We start from the raw sequence: 17714 nt of genomic DNA, 5'->3' as shown, positions 1-17714 counted from the left end.
TAAGTTATACTGTTGATTGTCTATTCTTAGGCTTAAGTGATGGAGAAAAGGTTAATAATGCAGATTAAGCTTTAAATCGTTGTCAAGTCTGCAGCCATGACGTAACTAATACAAAAAAGTGAAACTTCCAGTCTTGGGAAATTATTATCTGATTCAGCAAAGAAGCCACTAATATTGTTTAAATGAGTGAAGTTCTGACATGTCTTTGTTGTCAATGTAAATAAAAATATCAACCAGTACTCATGCTAGTATCACAGTCATTCAACATGACAGGAGCAAACCTCCTTGCTGAACCAGAGAGGAATAAAGAATTCACATGAGTCTCATTCTGTAACGCTGCTATTGGTGACTGTCACACTGAAGTTACAGATGTATGAAATTTACAAGAGTATTACATATTTTTTTGTAAATTGTATGCTACACTTCCTTCCTATCAGTAAAATTTATAATATACGCACATGTACATATAATACGTGTGCACATACGTGTATAGTCTGCACACACACTGCCTTTCCCTAAGAGTTGGCTGTTAAACATACTCCAGCACACATCACTGCTTACCATCCCCTTCCAAGCTGGTCTTGACTGCAGACCAAAACCAAAAGCCCTGTCACAAAAGAGTCAAGGACACCCTCCCTGGCCTGTGAAGAGGGGCCTGAGGTTGAATCCCAACCGGGCATCTACCAGCCGTTTGATCCTAGGCAAATTACTGAGCCTCTCAACAAGCTGCAATTTTCTCTTGTACATGGAAGGGTCATTACTCTTTGTGCCCTCTGACTGCAGAGGTGAAACACACCAGGCTAACTGATGGTGCTTTAAAAGCTGTAAACTGCTATGCAGAGTGAAGTATTCTGTTTTTCACCAGAAAACACTATTAAATTCAAATCACACATTCAGCTGCCCGTGTGAATAACTGTTTAATAAGCTGAGTGCGTGGAGAAACACTCTGTACAAATCTGAAGCGTGAACCCAATCCCCGGACTCCAGGCTCTACAGAAGGATCAGGAGAAGCAGAAGCAGACCCTTTCTATAATTCATAAAGCCTCTGAGAAGAACAATATTAACCTTCAAGAAGTAACACAGAAAAAAAGTTACCCACGATTCCCCTCCTCTAAACAGGCGCAGTGAGTCCAGGCCCCTACCTGTTGATACAGCAGCATGTGTGCTGTGCAGACAAGCACGTTTTAAGGCATCAGATTAGTGCAGGCAACACGGTCTAATAACAGTGACATTTGGCGGCAGGGAGTGCCCACTGGACCCGGCCTCCTGGGGAGAGGTGTCCGGCCCCTGGACCACCTCAGGCCCTGAGACAGGAGGCAGTCAGAGAAGGGCCGCCCACAAGCCGGCTGACCCACCTGCATCACAAACTCCCTGCGGCGCGGGAGGCCTCGCTCAGTGAGGAGGAGGTACTCTGGCTCCTTCTCCTTTTTTGCCTGCTGGATCTGGGCCAGTCTGCTAATCGGGTTCATCCCCTGGCCGTACTCCGGGCTGCTTTGTAGCTGAGGAACAATGAATGTAGAAACCATGTGCCATGTTAGTCACAGAAAGGACCTTGCCAATTCAGAGACCAGGACATGACAGCTGATTACTTCTATGTTGTTCTAACGGCTCAGAATTAATCATATCTTTTTTAAACCTTTTTTAAAATTGAAAGATGCCTAATGATTTTCTATGATCGCTCTGAGGTGATTTTAAGGTCTTCTTAGCAAACCAACATCACTATTCACTACGAATAGGCAAGCATCATTGTAACGTCTGCTTTTGAACAATAAATGTCAACATATGATAGTAAATGAAGAGGTAGAAAAATATAACAAACTCTTTCTAAAACTTCCCAAAAGGCTACATTATAGGGACGGGTTCCCAGCTTTCTTAACAATGACTCAAAATCCAGAAACCATATGCTAACATGTGTGTGAGAAAAACTTGGATTTTGATACAACATGGAACTCTACTGACAATCAGAATGGATCCTGGTGTTCATAAATGTCCCCGAATGGACCCCTGTCCCTTCTTTGGGAGGGTGAGAGACAGTATAATTTTTGATAGGTCCTTTAGCGTGACTCAAAAATAAGAACAAGGTGTATACGTCTGACTCCTACGCCTGCCCCAGACATCTCCCCGCCCAGGGTCTCCTGCGCGTTCAGAACCGCGCAGTGGGCGACGAGACGGAGGCAGCACGATTTAACTACCCTCCCCGCAGATGGGCAGCATGGCTGCCAACACACAGCTCCTCACTGTGATCGCACCCAGACGGGCGTGGCCGCCTGCAGAGCCTCCAGTGAAGCCGGCACAGTGTCCCTGTCGTTGCCTAACCTGGGACTCCTGTGCGAGCAACACCAGGTGGCCCCTGTAAAGGCTCTCCGAGGCCGGGCCTGTGCCTGCCAGCTCCCGACCTCTTTCACCAGCCTTCTAACCCCCCAGCTGCCTCTGGGCAATGAAAACGCCCTCTTCATTCAGAAAAGTCCTTACCCTGACTATGGATTTTGTTTTCTTTTTGATTCTGGGCTTCACTCGCTCAACTGTAGGCAGGGGCGGTAACTTCTTCAGCTCCTCAAGAACAGCTATAGCAGCATTTTTCTTTGAAATCTTCTTGCTCTTCCCTTCACCTTCCCCGACAAACTCCCCAACCGACACCCTGGTCACAAAGCTCTTCATGTGGGGTGGGCCACTCTCCCGGGCAACCTGTTTTAGAGGGAAAGACTGAGTGAAAGCGTGACAGACACTCATTACCAGCTGCACGGCACACTGGTTAGCACACGACTTCACACGAAACACAGGAAAAGGGGAATTGAGAACAAGACCCATTAAATGAAGGGAGTGTAAACACTGATAATCCTGAATGCTTTCTCTTCCCATTTCTTTTTTTTCCCCCCAAACTTGTTAATGTTCTCAGGTCTGATGAGTCCAAAACAGACATGGAATAGGGAAACATTTTCTACTCCCGCCCACCCAGTCAGGACACAGACTGTCCTGAGTTTAGTGAGCTCCCCTGTAAACGGCAGAAAGGGAACTGGCCCAGCAAAGCCCAGAAATAAATGCAGCACACAGAGTTCAAGTTTAATATTTGCTCTGAGCTGCCAGCCAAGATTGAGCTTATTAAATACTGGCTGCTCTACAGCTGTAAAAAGGAATAAGAAAATCTCCAACCACATAAAGTGATTTCCAGTACATAGTAACTGAAAAAAGCAAACTGCAAAAGAGTGCACAAAGGGTGGGGGGGTGTTAAACCTATGTATACATATACACACACATATAAATAGACACACAAGTGTGTGTGTTTATATGCTTATTTTTTGCAAAAAGAAACTCAGGAAGGATAAAGCAGAAACCAATGGAATCAGTTTCCTATAGCAGGTGGGAGGCATTGGGGTAGAAAGGGGACGAGATGACACTTCTGAATATATCTTGTGTAGCTTTGACTCTTGGAAGCATTTAGTATTACACATATTAAATATATAAGAATAAGTCAACAGAGATGGGGGCAAATACTAAAATGGAATATGAACAGAAACCTAACTGTAATTAAAGTGATTACATAATCACACAGAAGGAAAATAAAAATCAAATCCAACCTACATGAGCCAAGATACCCTTGAAAAGAACAACTGAGTTAGCAGACTTACACTGCCAGATTTCAAGACTTTCTGTAAAGTTACAGCATCTACATCATGGTATTGTTTAAGGATAAACCAAAAGATCAATAATAAAACAGAACAGAATGTAGAAATAGACCTGCACATAGACAGTCTTTTGATTTTTGGCAAACACACCAAAGCAAATCCAAAGTCTTTTTTTTTTTAATGACATTGGAGCAACTAGATATCCACGTGGGGTAAAAACTGAACCAAGATCCTAAACTCAACCAGAAACAAAAATTAACTGAAGCTAGAACACAGACCCAAACATGAAAGCTAAAACTATAAAGCTTTCAGAAGAAAACACAGGAGGAAACTTCGTGACCATGAGGTTGGCAAAGAATTCTTCAACACAAAAAACACAAATTAGAAGTCCTCAAAATTAAAAACTGCTCATCAAAAGACAACATTTAAAAATTAAAAAAGGGAACTCATAGAATGGGAGAGAATATTTGCAATATATGTACCAAACAAAGGAATTATATCCAGAACATTTAAAGAATTCCTACAAGTCAATAATAAAAAGACAAATATTCAATTAAAAAAATACTTCAACAGGAACTTTTGGCAAGGATGTGGAACAAGTGGTGGGAGTGTAAATTGGTACAATCACTTTGGGAAATAGTTTTGAGAATTTTTATAAACACCTACCCTTTGACTTAGCAATTCTGAGTGCACATGCACCCAAGAAGACTTACCAACCTTATTTATAATGGTTCCCAACTATCCAATATCTATCAATAGGGCAATGGATAAATTAGAGTTTTATATTCATATACTGGAATACCAATACAGTAGCATTAAACTACTGATACACATGGATAAGACTTAAAAGCATTCTGTTAAGGATAAGAAACTCAACACCCAACAATCCATATTATATCTTTTTTTTTTAACATCTTTATTGGAGTATAATTGCTTTATAATGTTGTGTTAGTTTCTGCTGTATAACAAAGTGAATCGGCTATATGCATACATATATCCCCATATCCCCTCCCTCTTGCATCTCCCTCCCACCCTCCCTATCCCACCCCTCTAGGTGGTCACAAAGCACCGAGCTGATCTCCCCGTGCTATGCAGCTGCTTCCCACTAGCTATCTGTTTTACATTTGGTGGTGTAGATATGTCCATGCCACTCTCTCACTTCATCCCAGCTTACCCTTCCCCCTCCCAGTGTCCTCAAGTCCATTCTCTACGTCTGCATCTTTATTCCTGTCCTGCCCCTAGGTTAATAAGAACCAGTTTTGTTTTGTTTTTTTTTAAGATTCCATACATATGTGTTAACATACTGTATTTGTTTTCTCTTTCTGACTTCCATATGACCCAGCAATCCCACTACTGGGCATATACCCTGACAAAACCATAATTCAAAAAGAGTCATGTACCACAATGTTCACTGCAGCACTATTTACAATAGCCAGGACATGGAAGCAACCTAAGTGTCCATCAACAGATGAATGGATAACAAAGATGTGGCACATATATACAACGGAATATTACTCAGCCATAAAAAGAAATGAAATTGAACTATTTGTAGTGAGGTGGATGGACTAGAGTCTGTCATACAGAGTGAAGTAAGTCAGAAAGAGAAAAACAAATACCGTATGCTAACACATATATACGGAATCTAAAAAAAAAAAGTCATGAAGAACTTAGGGGCAAGACGGGAATAAAGACACAGACCTACTAGAGAATGGACTTGAGGATATGGGGAGGGGGAAGGGTAAGCTGGGACAAAGTGAGAAAGTGGCATGGACATATATACACTACCACACTAGATAGCTAGTGGGAAGCAGCCATAGCACAGGGAGATCAGCTTTGTGACCACCTAGAGGGGTGGGATAGGGAGGGTGGGAGAGAGGGAGATGCAAGAGGGAAGAGATATGGGAACATACGTATATGTATAACTGATTCACTTTGTTATAAAGCAGGAACTAACACACCATTGTAAAGCAATTATACTCCATAAAGATGTTGAAAAAAAAACCCAACATCATAAAAGACAAAAACAAACAAACGCTGAGGAACTGTTACAGATTAAAGGAGACTAAAGAGATGCATCAGCTAAACGCAATGTGTGATCCTGTACCAGACTCAAGACCAGGAAAATACCTTCTCTAAAGGACATCATGGGGACAACTGGCAATATGTGAATCTAGGATGTATATTAGGTAACAGTATTACAGCAATGCTAAATTTCCTGTATTGACAATCAGATTATAGTTATTTTAAGATAATGTCCTTGTTCTTAAGAGACACATACTGAAATATTAGGAGTCAAAGGGCATGATGTCTGCCACTTGCTCTCAAATGATTCAGCAGAATGAAAAATAGAAAAATATGTACATTTATAGAGAGAAAAAAAAATGTGCTAAAATGTTAACCACTGGTGAATCGATGTGAAGGATACATTCACTGCCCTACGCTTGCAACTTTTCCATTGGTTTGAAATGTTTCAAAATAAAAAGTTGAAAAGATGTCTAGGAAATCTGTGTGAGCCCAAGAACTGGCTGTGCTGTGCTCAAAGGTGAGAAAGGGAGGCATCTCAGAGAGCAGCCTCACTGCCCTACAAAGGAAGAGGTTTGTTGGGAAGAGCCCCGCCCGCACAGGCGCTTGCAGACTGATCTTAGAGGGCCCCCGGGATGCCCTCCCACACTGACAGCCTATATTCCAAATGCTCCCTCCCTGAACAGTGCTCTCCGCATCCTCAGATGAGACTCGAAAAGTAAGGGTAGCCACCCTGATGGCTCACTTCAGATTCACAGTCCACCCTGGTCCCTCAGCAACCATGTTCATTGTCTGCTCACATCATAATCCCACCAATCTACATCTGCAATTTACCCTAGAATGTATTTAGTGGGATCAAGTCACAACTGCCTCCCAGTGACTATATCAATCAGCACCATAACATTTTCTAACTACAACTATGTATTTTATCAAAAATCTAGCTGTATACATTTTTCTGAAAAGCTATATGAATGGCTCCTGTCTTCTCTATTGCACACTTAACTCAGCTTCCAACATGACATATCTTACTATCTGTCAAAAAACAAAAAACAAAAAACTACTCTATTCATTTATTCAATAAATATTCCCCAAGCATCCAATATAGGCCAGGGAATCTTCCAGGTGCCAGAGATAGAATTGTGGGGAAAAAATAAAAGCTTTGCTCAACCTACTAATGGAAGCTAATATGAACTTTGGATATGTGAGAGCTATTTAATATAAGCACTCATATTAACAAACTCAATGACACTACCTACACACAAACTGTCACGTTTTAAATAATTACTTTAGGGCTTCCCTGGTGGCGCAGTGGTTGAGGGTCTGCCTGCCGATGCAGGAGACACGGGTTCGCGCCCCAGTCCGGGAGGATCCCGCATGCTGCGGAGCGGCTGGGCCCGTGAGCCATGGCCGCTGGGCCTGTGCGTCCGGAGCCTGTGCTCCGTGGCGGGAGAGGCCACAGCAGTGAGAGGCCCGCGTGCCACAAAAAAAAAAAAAAAAAAAAAAAAAAATTTACTTTAAAGAGATATTCACCACCACAGGGCACTCCCAAAATTTCTTTTGTGACTACCTGACAATACCCTGCTAAGTGTTACATATTCCTGAACAGAAGTATGAAAGCCAAATCTAAAACCTAAACAAAAGTACAGGTGGGACAGAGGCAATCTGGTCCCCAAATCCCAAAGAGCAAAAATATACAATGGCAATCCCTCACGAAGGTCCAGAAAGCTCTGTGACTCTCAGGCAAGCAGCAACTGGTGTGGGCAGGTGACAAGCTTCACAAGGATCTAGGGCCCTGGCCCCAGCAGTCACCTCTGTAACCCCTAGGTGACACGAGAAGCCAGGCATCTCCCATTCCCACAATCTCTGAACCCTTCCCTCCAATCTTTAAACATCCATTCTTGTGCCACACTAATCCCTCAGCAGGAGGGAAAGAAGCATTTCTTCCCTTTCCTGCAACAGGTTCCCAGGGAGACCATGAGGCTTCTCTGGATGAAGATCCCACCTAGTTCCCACTCAACAACTAGCCCTGTTATTCTGTGTGTCCCCTGTCTCATCGCCTCCCCAGCCACCACCTTCCACCCAGAACAGAGGCAAAAAGGCTGGAAGGGATGTAGGGCCAGGTAAGATGCCAGCCCGAGAGCCATCTGGTGCGCTGCACTCTGGAAAGGGGACAATATAAACTGGTCCTGCCTGCCAGGAAGGGGCAGGGATGGGTGTGGGGGGGGTGTGGGATGGCCCTGTGAGCCAAGTGCCGCTCCCTACGCCCACCTGTGCCTCACGGCAACAGATGAGTTTGGAGGTCAGAAATCACCATCACTCAGCTGATGGGATAAGGACTGAACTCAGGAGCCAGTTTAGGGCACCAGCACATAATAGAAGAAGGTATATATTTCATGAGAGTCAGACATGAAATTTGAGGATCACCTAACTACATAATTAAAGTACTTTACAGGACAATAAACTTCAGGTGGACTTTCTTTCTTTTTTTTTTTTTTGCAGTACGCGGGCCTCTCACTGTTGTGGCCTCTCCCATTGCGGAGCACAGGCTCCGGACGCGCAGGCTCAGCGGCCATGGATCACGGGCCCAGCCGCTCCGCGGCATGTGGGATCTTCCCGGACTGGGGCACGAACCCGTGTCCCCTGCATCGGCAGGCAGACTCTCAACCAATGCGCCACCAGGGAAGCCCCAGGTAGACTTTTTAAAAAAGAAATAGGCCAAAAGAAGTTTATGAACCACTTAAAATTGTTTTAAGCAGATGTCCCACCTCAAATTACATTTGGCTGAAGTAACAAATACATCGAGTTTTAAAGCTCTTTGGAAGACTAAACCTATACTCTTTATAACTTTGAAAGACCAAATAGTTGATAAGGAAAACAACCTTGCATAACCAAGCACAGAAATCGAAAGAAAGAATTTGCAAAGAATTTTTGAAAATTAGGGAAACTTTAAAAAAAATTCCCCCTTACCTGCCTAATCTATTTGGACTCACTGTGTCTTTGAAGGAAACACATACTAAATGTACTTTATTTTCCATTTTGAACTAACAATCATTAATTGTTGTTTTTAGACCACGAAGTCTCCAACAACAAATGAGGTTATTAAATGGATGAACTGGGAGGCACACACTGGACAATGACAAAACTTATGTCTTTTTAACAATTACTCTGACATTTTTAGGGACCACTTAAGAAGATTCTTAATATTTGGAGGGTAGCAGATGCTTTTGAGAATCTTATGAAGGCAACGGACCCTCCCGCCAGAAGAAAACACATGTGAACATCAACAGGATCCCCTTCAGACCATTTTAGGAGGTTAATGGACCTACAGAGGCCAGCTGTGGACCGCCTAGAGATCCATGGCTGCCCTAGGAATAAATACTGCTTTGCTAAATAAATATAAAGTTTGAATCCTCAATGGAAAAATCAAAAGCTTTACAGACAAGCAAAAGCTAAGAGAATTCAGCACCACCAAACCAGCTCTACAACAAATGCTAAAGGAACTTCTCTAAGTGGGAAACACAAGAGAAGAGAAGGACCTACAAAAACAAACCCAAAACAATGAAGAAAATGGTCAAAGGAACATACATATCGATAATTACCTTAAACGTAAATGGATTAAATGCTCCAACCAAAACACACAGGCTTGCTGAATGGATACAAAAACAAGACCCATATATATGCTGTCTACAAGAGACCCACTTCAGACCTAGGGACACATACAGACTGAAAGCGAGGGGATGGAAAAACATATTCCATGCAAATGGAAATCAAAAGAAAGCTGGAGGAGCAATACTCATATCAGATAAAATAGACTTTAAAATAAAGAATGTTACAAGAGACAAGGAAGGACACTACATAATGATCAAGGGATCAATCCAAGAAGAAGATATAACAATTATAAATATATATGCACCCAACCTAGGAGTACCTCAATACATAAGGCAATGGCTAACAGCTATGAAAGAGGAAATCGACAGTAACACAATAATAGTGGGGGACTTTTAACACCTCACTTACAGCAATGGACAGATCATCCAAACAGAATATTGATAAGGAAACAGAAGCTTTAAATGACAAAACAGACCAGATAGATTTGATTGATATTTATAGGACATTCTATCCAAAAACAGATTACACTTTCTTCTCAAGTGCGCACGGAACATTCTCCAGGACAGATCACATCTTGGGTCACAAATCAAGCCACAGTAAATTTAAGAAAACTGAAATTGTATCAAGTATCTCTTCCGACCACAACGCTGAGACTAGATATCAATTACAGGAAAAGATCTGTAAAAAAATACAAACACATGGACGCTAAACAATACACTACTTAATAACAAAGTGATCACTGAAGAAATCAAAGAGGAAATTAAAAAATACCTAGAAACAAATGACAGACACAACAACCCAAAACCTATGGGATGCAGCAAAAGCAGTTCTAAGAGGGAAGTTTATAGCAATACAATCCCACATTAAGAAACAGGAAACATCTCGAATAAACAACCTAACCTTGCACCTAAAGCAATTAGAGAAAGAACAAAAACACCCCAAAGTTAGCAGAAGGAATGAAATCATAAAAATCAGATCAGAAATAAATGAAAAAGAAATGAAGGAAACGATAGCAAAGATCAATAAAACTAAAAGCTGGTTCTTTGAGAAGATAAACAAAATTGATAAACCATTAGCCAGACTCATCAAGAAAAAAAGGGAGAAGACTCAAATCAACAGAATTAGAAATGAAAAAGGAGAAGTAACAACTGACACTGCAGAAATACAAAAGATCATGAGAGATTACTACAAGCAACTCTATGCCAATAAAATGGACAACCTGGAAGAAATGGACAAATTCTTAGAAATGCACAACCTGCCAAGACTGAATCAGGAAGAAATAGAAAATATGAACAGACCAATCACAAGCACTGAAATTGAAACTGTGATAAAAAATCTTCCAACAAACAAAAGCTCAGGACCAGATGGCTTCACAGGCGAATTCTATCAAACATTTAGAGAAGAGCTAACACCTATCCTTCTCAAACTCTTCCAAAATATAGCAGAGGGAGGAACACTCCCAAACCCATTCTACAAGGCCACCATCACCTTGATACCAAAACCAGACAAGGATGTCACAAAGAAAGAAAACTACAGGCCAATATCACTGATGAACATAGATGCAAAAATCCTCAACAAAATACTAGCAAACAGAATCCAACAGCACATTAAAAGGATCATACACCATGATCAAGTGGGGTTTATTCCAGGAACGCAAGGATTCTTCAATATACGCAAATCAATCAATGAGATATACCATATTAACAAATTGAGGGAGAAAAACCATATGATCATCTCAACAGATGCAGAGAAAGCTTTTGACAAAATTCAACACCCATTTATGATAAAAACCCTGCAGAAAGTAGGCATAGAGGGAACTTTCCTCAACATAATAAAGGCCATATATGACACACCCACAGCCAAAATCGTCCTCAATGGTGAAAAACTGAAAACATTTCCACTAAGATCAGGAACAAGACAAGGTTGTCCACTCTCACCACTCTTATTCAACATAGTTTTGGAAGTTTTAGCCACAACAATCAGAGAAGAAAAGGAAATAAAAGGAATCCAAATTGGAAAAGAAGAAGTAAAGCTGTCACTGTTTGCAGATGACATGATACTATACATAGAGAATCCTAAAGATGCTACCAGAAAACTACTAGAGCTAATCAATGAATCTGGTAAAGTTGCAGGATACAAAATTAATGCACAGAAATCTCTGGCATTCCTATATACTAATGATGAAAAATCTGAAAGTGAAATCAAGAAAACACTCCCATTTACCACTGCAACAAAAAGAATAAAATATCTAGGAATAAACCTACCTAAGGAGACAAAAGACCTGTATGCAGAAAATTATAAGACACTGATGAAAGAAATTAAAGATGATACAAATAGATGGAGAGATATACCATGTTCTTGGATTGGAAGAATCAACATTGTGAAAATGACTCTACTACCTAAAGCAATCTACAGATTCAATGCAATCCCTATCAAACTACCACTGGCATTTTTCACAGAACTAGAACAAAAAATTTTACAATTTGTATGCAAACACAAAAGACCCCGAAAAGCCAAAGGAATCTTGAGAACGAAAAATGGAGCTGGAGGAATCAGGCTCCCTGACTTCAGACTATACTACAAAGCTACAGTAATCAAGACACTATGGTACTGGCACAAAAACAGAAAGATAGATCAATGGAACAGGACAGAAAGCCCAGATATAAACCCACGCACATATGGTCACCTTATCTTTGATAAAGGAGGCAGGAATATACAGTGGAGAAAGGACAGCCTCTTCAATAAGTGGTGCTGGGAAAACTGGACAGGGACATGTAAAAGTATGAGATTAGATCACTCCCTAACACCATACACAAAAATAAGCTCAAAATGGATTAAAGACCTAAATGTAAGGCCAGAAACTATCAAACTCTTAGAGGAAAACATAGGCAGAAAACTCTATGACATAAATCACAGCAAGATCCTTTTTGACCCACCTCCTAGAGAAATGGAAATAAAGACAAAAATAAACACATGGGACCTAATGAAACTTAAAAACTTTTGCACAGCAAAGGAAACCATAAACAAGATGAAAAGACAACCCTCAGAATCGGAGAAAATATTTGCAAATGAAGCAACTGACAAAGGATTAATCTCCAAAATTTATATGCAGCTCATGCAGCTCAGTAACAAAAAAACAAACCCAATCCAAAACTGGGCAGAAGACCTAAATAGACATTTCTTCACAGAAGATATACAGACTGCCAACAAACACATGAAAGAATACTCAACATCTTTAATCATTAGAGAAATACAAATCAAAACTAAATTGAGATATCATCTCACACCAGTCAGAATGGCCATCATCAAAAACTCTAGCAACAATAAATGATGGAGAGGGTGTGGAAAAAAGGGAACACTCTTGCACTGCTGGTGGGAATGTGAACTGGTGCAGCCACTATGGAGAACAGTATGGAGGTTCCTTAAAAAACTACAAATAGAACTACCACATGACCCAGCAATCCCACTACTGGGCATATACCCTGAGAAAACCATAATTCAAAAAGAGTCATGTACCAAAATGTTCATAGCAGCCCTATTCACAATAGCCCGGAGATGGAAACAACCTAAGTGTCCATCATCGGATGAATGGATAAAGAAGATGTGGCACATATATACAATGGAATATTACTCAGCCATAAAAAGAAATGAAATTGAGCTATGTGTAATGAGGTGGATAGACCTAGAGTCTGTCATACAGAGTGAAGTAAGTCAGAAAGAGAAAGATAAATACCGTATGCTAACACATGTATATGGAATTTAAGAAGAAAAAAATGTCATGAAGAACCTAGGGGTAAGACAGGAATAAAGACACAGACCTACTAGAGAATGGACTTGAGGATATGGGAAGGGGGAAGGGTAAGCTGTGACAAAGCGAAAGAGAGGCACGGACATATATACACTACCAAACGTAAGGTAGATAGCTAGTGGGAAGCAGCTGCATAGCACAGGGAGATCAGCTTGGTGCTTTGTGACCGCCTGGAGGGGTGGGATAGGGAGGGTGGGAGGGAGACGCAAGAAGGAGGGGATACGGGAACATATGTATATGTATAACTGATTCATTTTGTTATAAAGCAGAAAGTAACACACCATTGTTAAGCAATTATACTCCAATAAAGATGTAAAAAAATAAAATAAAATAAATAAGAAAAAAAATTTAAGGAAATTGAAATCATATCAAGCATCTGTTCTGACCACAACGCTCTGAGATTAGAAATGAATTACAGGGAAAAAAACGTAAAAAACACAAACACATGGAGGGTAAACAATACGTTACTACATAACCAAGAGATCACTGAAGAAATCAAAGAGGAAATCAAAAAATACCTAGAGACAAATGACAATGAAAACACGACAATCCAAAACCTATGGGATGCAGCAAAAGCAGTTCTAAGAGGGAAGTTTATAGCTATACAAGCCTACCTCAAGAAACAAGAAAAATCTTAAATAAACAATCTAACCTTACACCTAAAGGAATTAGAGAAAGAAGAACAAACAAAACCCAAAGTTAGCAAAAGGAAAGAAATCATAAAGATCAGAGCAGAAATAAATGAAATAGAAACAAAGAAAACAATAGCAAAGATCAATAAAACTAAAAGCTGGTTCTTTGAGAAGATAAACAAAATTGATAAACCATTAGCGAGACTCATCAAGAAAAAGAGCGAGAGGACTCAAATCAATAAAATTAGAAATGAAAATGGAGAAGTTACAACAGACACTGCAGAAATACAAAGCATCCTAAGAGACTAATACAAGCAACTCTATGCCAATAAAATGGACAACCTGGAAGAAACTGACAAATTCTTAGAAAGGTATAACCTTCCAAGACTGAACCAGGAAGAAATAGAAAATATGAACAGACCAATCACAAGTAATGAAATTGAAACTGTGATTAAAAATCTTCCAACAAACAAAAGTCCAGGACCAGATGGCTTCACAGGTGAATTCTATCAAACACTTAGAGAAGAGCTAACACCTATCCTTCTCAAACTCTTCCAAAAAACTGCAGAGGAAGGAACACTCCCAAACTCATTCTATGAGGCCACCATCACCCTGATACCAAAACCAGACAAAGATACTACAAAAAAAAGAAAATTACAGACCAATATCACTGATGAATATAGATGCAAAAATCCTCAACAAAATACTAGCAAACAGAATCCAACAACACATTAAAAGGATCAAACACCAGTGGGATTTATCCCAGGGATGCAAGGATTCTTCAATATATGCAGATCAATCCATATGATACACCATATTAACAAACTGAAGAAGAAAAACCACATGATCATCTCAATAGATGCAGAAAAAGCTTTGGACAAAGTTCAACATCCATTTATGATAAAAACTCTCCAGAAAGTGGGCATAGAGGGAACCTACCTCAACATAATAAAGGCCATATATGACAAACCCACAGCAAGCATCATTCTGAATGGTGAAAAACTGAAAGCATTTCCTCTAAGATCAGGAACAAGACAAGGACGTCCACTCTCACCACTGTTATTCAACATAGTTTTGGAAGTCCTAGCCGCGGCAATCAGAGAAGAAAAAGAAATAAAAGGAATACAAATTGGAAAAGAAGAAGTAAAACTGTCACTGTTTGCAGATGACATGATACTATACATAGAGAATCCTAAACATGCCACCAGAAAACTACTAGAGCTAATCAATGAATTTGGTAAAGTTGCAGGATACAAAATTCATGCACAGAAATCTCTTGCATTCCTATACACTAAAGAAAAATCTGAAAGAGAAATTAAGGAAACACTCCCACTTACCACTGCAACAAAAAGAATAAAATACCTAGGAATAAACCTATCTAAGGAGACAGAAGACCTGTATGCAGAAAACTATAAGACACTGATGAAAGAAATTAAAGACGACACCAACAGACAGAGAGATATACCATGTTCTTGGATTGGAAGAATCAATATTGTGAAAATGACTATACTACCCAAAGCAACCTACAAATTACCAATGGCATTTTTTTTTACAGACTTAGAACAAAAAATCTTAAAATTTGTATGGAGACACAAAAGACCCCGAATAGCCAAAGCAGTCTTCAGGGAGAAAAACAGAGCTGGAGGAATCAGACTCCCTGACTTCAGACTATACTACAAAGCTACAGTAATCCAGACAATATGGTACTGGCACAAAAACAGAAACATAGATCAATAGATAGAAAGCCCAGGCATAAACCCACGCACCTATGGTCAACTAATCTATGACAAAGGAGGCAAGGATATACAGTGGAGAAAAGACAGTCTCTTCAATAAGTGGTGCTGGGAAAACTGGACAACTACATGTAAAACAATGAAATTAGAACACTCCCTAACACCATACACAAAAATGAACTCAAAATGGATTCGAGACCTAAATGTAAGACCGGACACTACGAAACTCTTAGAGGAAAACACAGGAAGAACACTGTTTGACATAAATCACAGCAAGATCCTTTTTGATCCACCTCCTAGAGTAATGGAAATAAAAACAAAAATAAACAAATGGGACCTAATGAAACTTCAAAGCTTTTACCAGCAAAGGAAATCATAAACAGGACGAAAAGACAACCCTCAGAATGGGAGAAAATATTTGCAAATGAATCAACGGACAAAGGATTAATATCCAAAATATATAAACAGCCCATGCAGCTCAATATTAAAAAAACAAACCCAGTCCAAAAATGGGCAGAAGACCTAAATACACATTTCTCCAAAGAAGATATACGGATGGCCAAGAAGCACATGAAAAGCTGCTCAACATCACTCATTATTAGAGAAATACAAATCAAAACTACAATGAGGTATCACCTCACACCAGTTAGAATGGGCATCATCAGAAAATCTACAAACAACGAATTCTGTTGTTTTTGTTGGGGTGTGGAGAAAGGGAACCCTCTTGCACTGTTGGTGGGAATGTAAACTGATACAGTCACTATGGAGAACAGTACGGAGGTTCCTTAAAAAACTAAAAATAGAATTACCATATGATCCAGCAATCCGACTACTGGGCATATACCCAGAGAAAACCATAATTCAAAAAGACACATGCACCCCAATGCTCATTGCAGCACTATTTACAATAGCCAGGTCATGGAAGCAACCTAAATGCCCATCGACAGATGAATAGATAAAGAAGATGTGGTACATATATATACAATGGAATATTACTCTGCCATAAAAAGGAACGAAATTGGGTCATTTGTAGAGACGTGGATGGATCTAGAGACTGTCATACGAGTGAAGTAAATCAGAAAGAGAAGAACAAATATCGTACATTAATGCATATATGTGGAACCTAGAAAAATGGTACAGAAGAACCGGTTTGCAGGGCAGAAATTGAGACACAGATGTAGAGAACAAACGTATGGACACCAAGGGGGAAAAGCGGTGGGGGCGGGGGGGACGGGGGGTGGTGGTGGTGGGATGAATTGGGAGATTGAGATTGACATCTATACACTGATGTGTATAAAATGGATAATAAGAACCTGCTGTATAAAAAAAAATAAAATTCAAAAAAAACTTGTATATTCTTCTGTTAATAAAACATGATTACTTAAAAATAAATAAATAAATAAATAAATAAATAAGTATAAAGTTTGAATCTTAAATTTGAAGATTCACATATATATGATTATCATTCCAATGTTATTTAAGAAAAATACAATTCCGATGATGAACACCAACAGTATAAAGATGTGTAAAATAAGCTTACCTCAAAATTCACAGGCAAGTTCCGTTTAAGTGCAATCTCAAACACTTGACTTATTTCAGATTTATTGAGATTTTCTTCTTCTGATTCTCTTCCATTCACCTAAAGGAAGAATAACTGGTTAGTAGTGAACTCTTGTTAAAGCGGTCAAGATCCCAGCTGTGATGATAAACCTTAAAAGCACTGAAACTAGGCTTTATGGATGCAGCAGTAACCCCGTGAACAGAGCCACATGTGTTCCATGTGTCACTGAAATTAAAAGGTTAAAAAAAAGTGTCCTATCAAACTTTGGCTAGTTTCTACCTCATAAATCCAACATAAACAGTCCACACATAACAGGCCTTTGGGTATGGATCAGTCTAATCGCGTTGTAGTGAGCCACGGCCGCTCAGGAAGAGGGACTCCTGAAGCCCCCTCAAGGACTGGCAAGCCACATTCTGGAAAAATTCCAAGTACAGTCTACGTGGGGCATGGCAAGGACCAATGTAAGTCTCTCCACCTAGGTATGTGGGTTTCTTATTTGGACAAAAAAAATCCCTGGAAACCACTTTTTAAAAAAAGATGCAGTGGAACAATTACAAAACCGCCACGTGTCTCATACTTAACTGCTGCTGGCAAAAATGCAAGGTGCAAACTAATAAAGAACCTTGAACAAAAGCTGACCCCAGCTTTGTAACAAGGTTCATTTACAGTCCTCCACAGGCTGGGACTACAGAGGGGCAGAGATCTTCTCTGTGCACACGGACCACA

The 17714-nt window shown here is 40.0% G+C and overlaps 1 protein-coding gene across 14 annotated transcripts in view; it reads right to left on the bottom strand.

The window, feature by feature from the left end:
* STAU1 (staufen double-stranded RNA binding protein 1) overlaps positions 1-17714 on the bottom strand; it is a 90885-nt gene that overhangs the window by 6631 nt on the left and 66540 nt on the right. For 12 of the 14 annotated variants that reach the window (XM_081255331.1, XM_081255338.1, XM_081255340.1 and 9 more), the window contains 3 exons: positions 16968-17066; positions 2473-2703; positions 1356-1499 (listed from right to left, as the gene is read on the bottom strand). In XM_081255331.1, the coding sequence (XP_081111457.1) occupies positions 1356-1499; positions 2473-2703; positions 16968-17066 (474 nt within the window). The remainder of the gene's footprint in view (positions 1-1355; positions 1500-2472; positions 2704-16967; positions 17067-17714) is intronic. The other 2 variants (XM_081255337.1, XM_081255341.1) reach the window with 1 other exon arrangement.

The sequence above is a fragment of the Mesoplodon bidens genome (assembly GCF_964165515.1).
Source record: "Mesoplodon bidens genome assembly, chromosome: 15".
NCBI classification, from domain to species: Eukaryota; Metazoa; Chordata; class Mammalia; order Artiodactyla; family Ziphiidae; genus Mesoplodon; species Mesoplodon bidens.
The sequence above is the reverse complement of the archived record's forward strand: the minus strand, read 5'-3'. Positions and strand labels throughout refer to the sequence as shown.